The sequence below is a fragment of the Propithecus coquereli genome, unplaced genomic scaffold, assembly GCF_000956105.1.
Source record: "Propithecus coquereli isolate 6110/MARCELLA unplaced genomic scaffold, Pcoq_1.0 Scaffold164, whole genome shotgun sequence".
Classification (NCBI taxonomy): Eukaryota; Metazoa; Chordata; class Mammalia; order Primates; family Indriidae; genus Propithecus; species Propithecus coquereli.
In genome coordinates, this window is record NW_012140969.1 from 2,698,214 (window position 1) to 2,699,824 (window position 1,611).

Sequence of the window (1,611 nt, forward strand, 5' to 3'; positions counted from 1 at the left end):
TTTGCTTATCTCAGTTTATATCGTAAACATGAAAGAATTCACACTGGAGAGAAACCATATAAATGTAAAGAATGTGGTAAAGCTTTTCGTAGGTCCAGTTCTGTTCGAGTCCATGAAATAACTCACACAGGAGAGAAGCCATATGAGTGTAAGGAGTGTGGGAAAGGATTCATTTATTTCAGTTCCTTTCAAGTACATGAAAGGACGCACACTGGAGAAAAACCCTATGAATGTGAGCAATGTGGGAAAGCATTTGCTCAGCGGAAGAGCATTCGATGGCACATGAGAATGCACACTGGAGACAGACCTCACGAATGTAAGATATGTGGGAAAGCCTTTTATTCTCCTGGTTCACTTCAGAGACATGAAAGAAGTCACACTGGAGAGAAGCCCCATGAATGTAAGCAATGCGGTAAAACTTTCAGTTCTTCCACTTCCTTGCGATATCACGGAAGGATTCACACTGGAGAGAAACCCTACGAATGTAAGCACTGTGGGAAAGCCTTCAGGTGTATCAAGACCATTCGAATACACGAAAGGATTCGCACTGGAGAGAAGCCTTATGAATGTACACAGTGTGGGAAGTTATTCCATTGTGTCTGCTCCTTTCGTAGACATGAAAGGACTCACACTGGAGAGAAACCGTATGAATGTAAGGAATGTGGGAAAGCCTTCATTCGTTCCAGTACCTGTCGAAAACATGAAAGAGCTCATGCTGTTAATACGTGAGAGAAATCCTATTAATGTAAGGAATTGAGAAAGCATTCAATTGTCCCAGTTTCTTCAAACAGTGGAGAAAGAGCCCATGAGATAATTGATTTTTGAGTGGGGAAGAGAGACCTCTGATACTACAATAAAACCTACAATTGGAGTTGGGTGATTCCATGACATGGTCATAAATAGACTTTATATGAGATTTCAGAGGCAGACACGAGGAAGGCATTAGTTACATTTTAGAGGCACCATACAGGGAGACAGTCAATTCATATGGGCCATGCGAACACCTGTTACCAGCTCTTTTTCCTAGTTACTTGGCTTGCTTGCTAATCAAAGGTATCCTCTAAATCACCTGCTTTCACTTTCCCAGTGGTGCAGGTTTCCAAAGATGCCCCCAGAAGCTGCACAGTGAAGATCCATCCACCATTACATTTTCCTTAAGGATGCTCAACTCACCTAGTCTATATACTGAATTGGCACAAAGTGTAATTTCTGTTGCAGGCACCTTTGTTTCTACAGGTAGTGACACTTTCTGATTCAGCATGACAGCTACAGCACTGCCATCGAAACCAACTAAATGGGAGCTTCTCTTCTGCTGCTGCATTATGCAGTGACTGGTCTTACCCAGAACTTTCCTTCCTCTTATCTGGAAATTTCAAGTGTTTCCTGTTATTTTTAGCAGAATGTAATGCCTCAGTTCATTTTGAAGTATGTTTGATTTTCTGTAAGTAAAAACAATGTGTATTTTTTTGGCCACTAAGATTTCTGTACGTTTCTGAAAAATAGTTTCTTAACTGTTTTTTTTTTTTGAGACAGAGTCTCACTGTGTTGCCTGGGCTAGAGTGCCGTGGAGTCATCTTAGCTCACAGCAACCTCAAACTCCTGGGCTCAAGC

The 1,611-nt window shown here is 41.5% G+C and overlaps 1 protein-coding gene across 1 annotated transcript in view; it reads left to right on the forward strand.

Moving 5' to 3' along the window:
* ZNF433 (zinc finger protein 433) overlaps positions 1-1,611 on the forward strand; it is a 169,727-nt gene that overhangs the window by 18,105 nt on the left and 150,011 nt on the right. The window contains exons 4-5 of the mRNA XM_012641247.1: positions 15-88; positions 288-745. Coding sequence (XP_012496701.1) covers positions 15-88; positions 288-745 — 532 coding nt within the window. The remainder of the gene's footprint in view (positions 1-14; positions 89-287; positions 746-1,611) is intronic.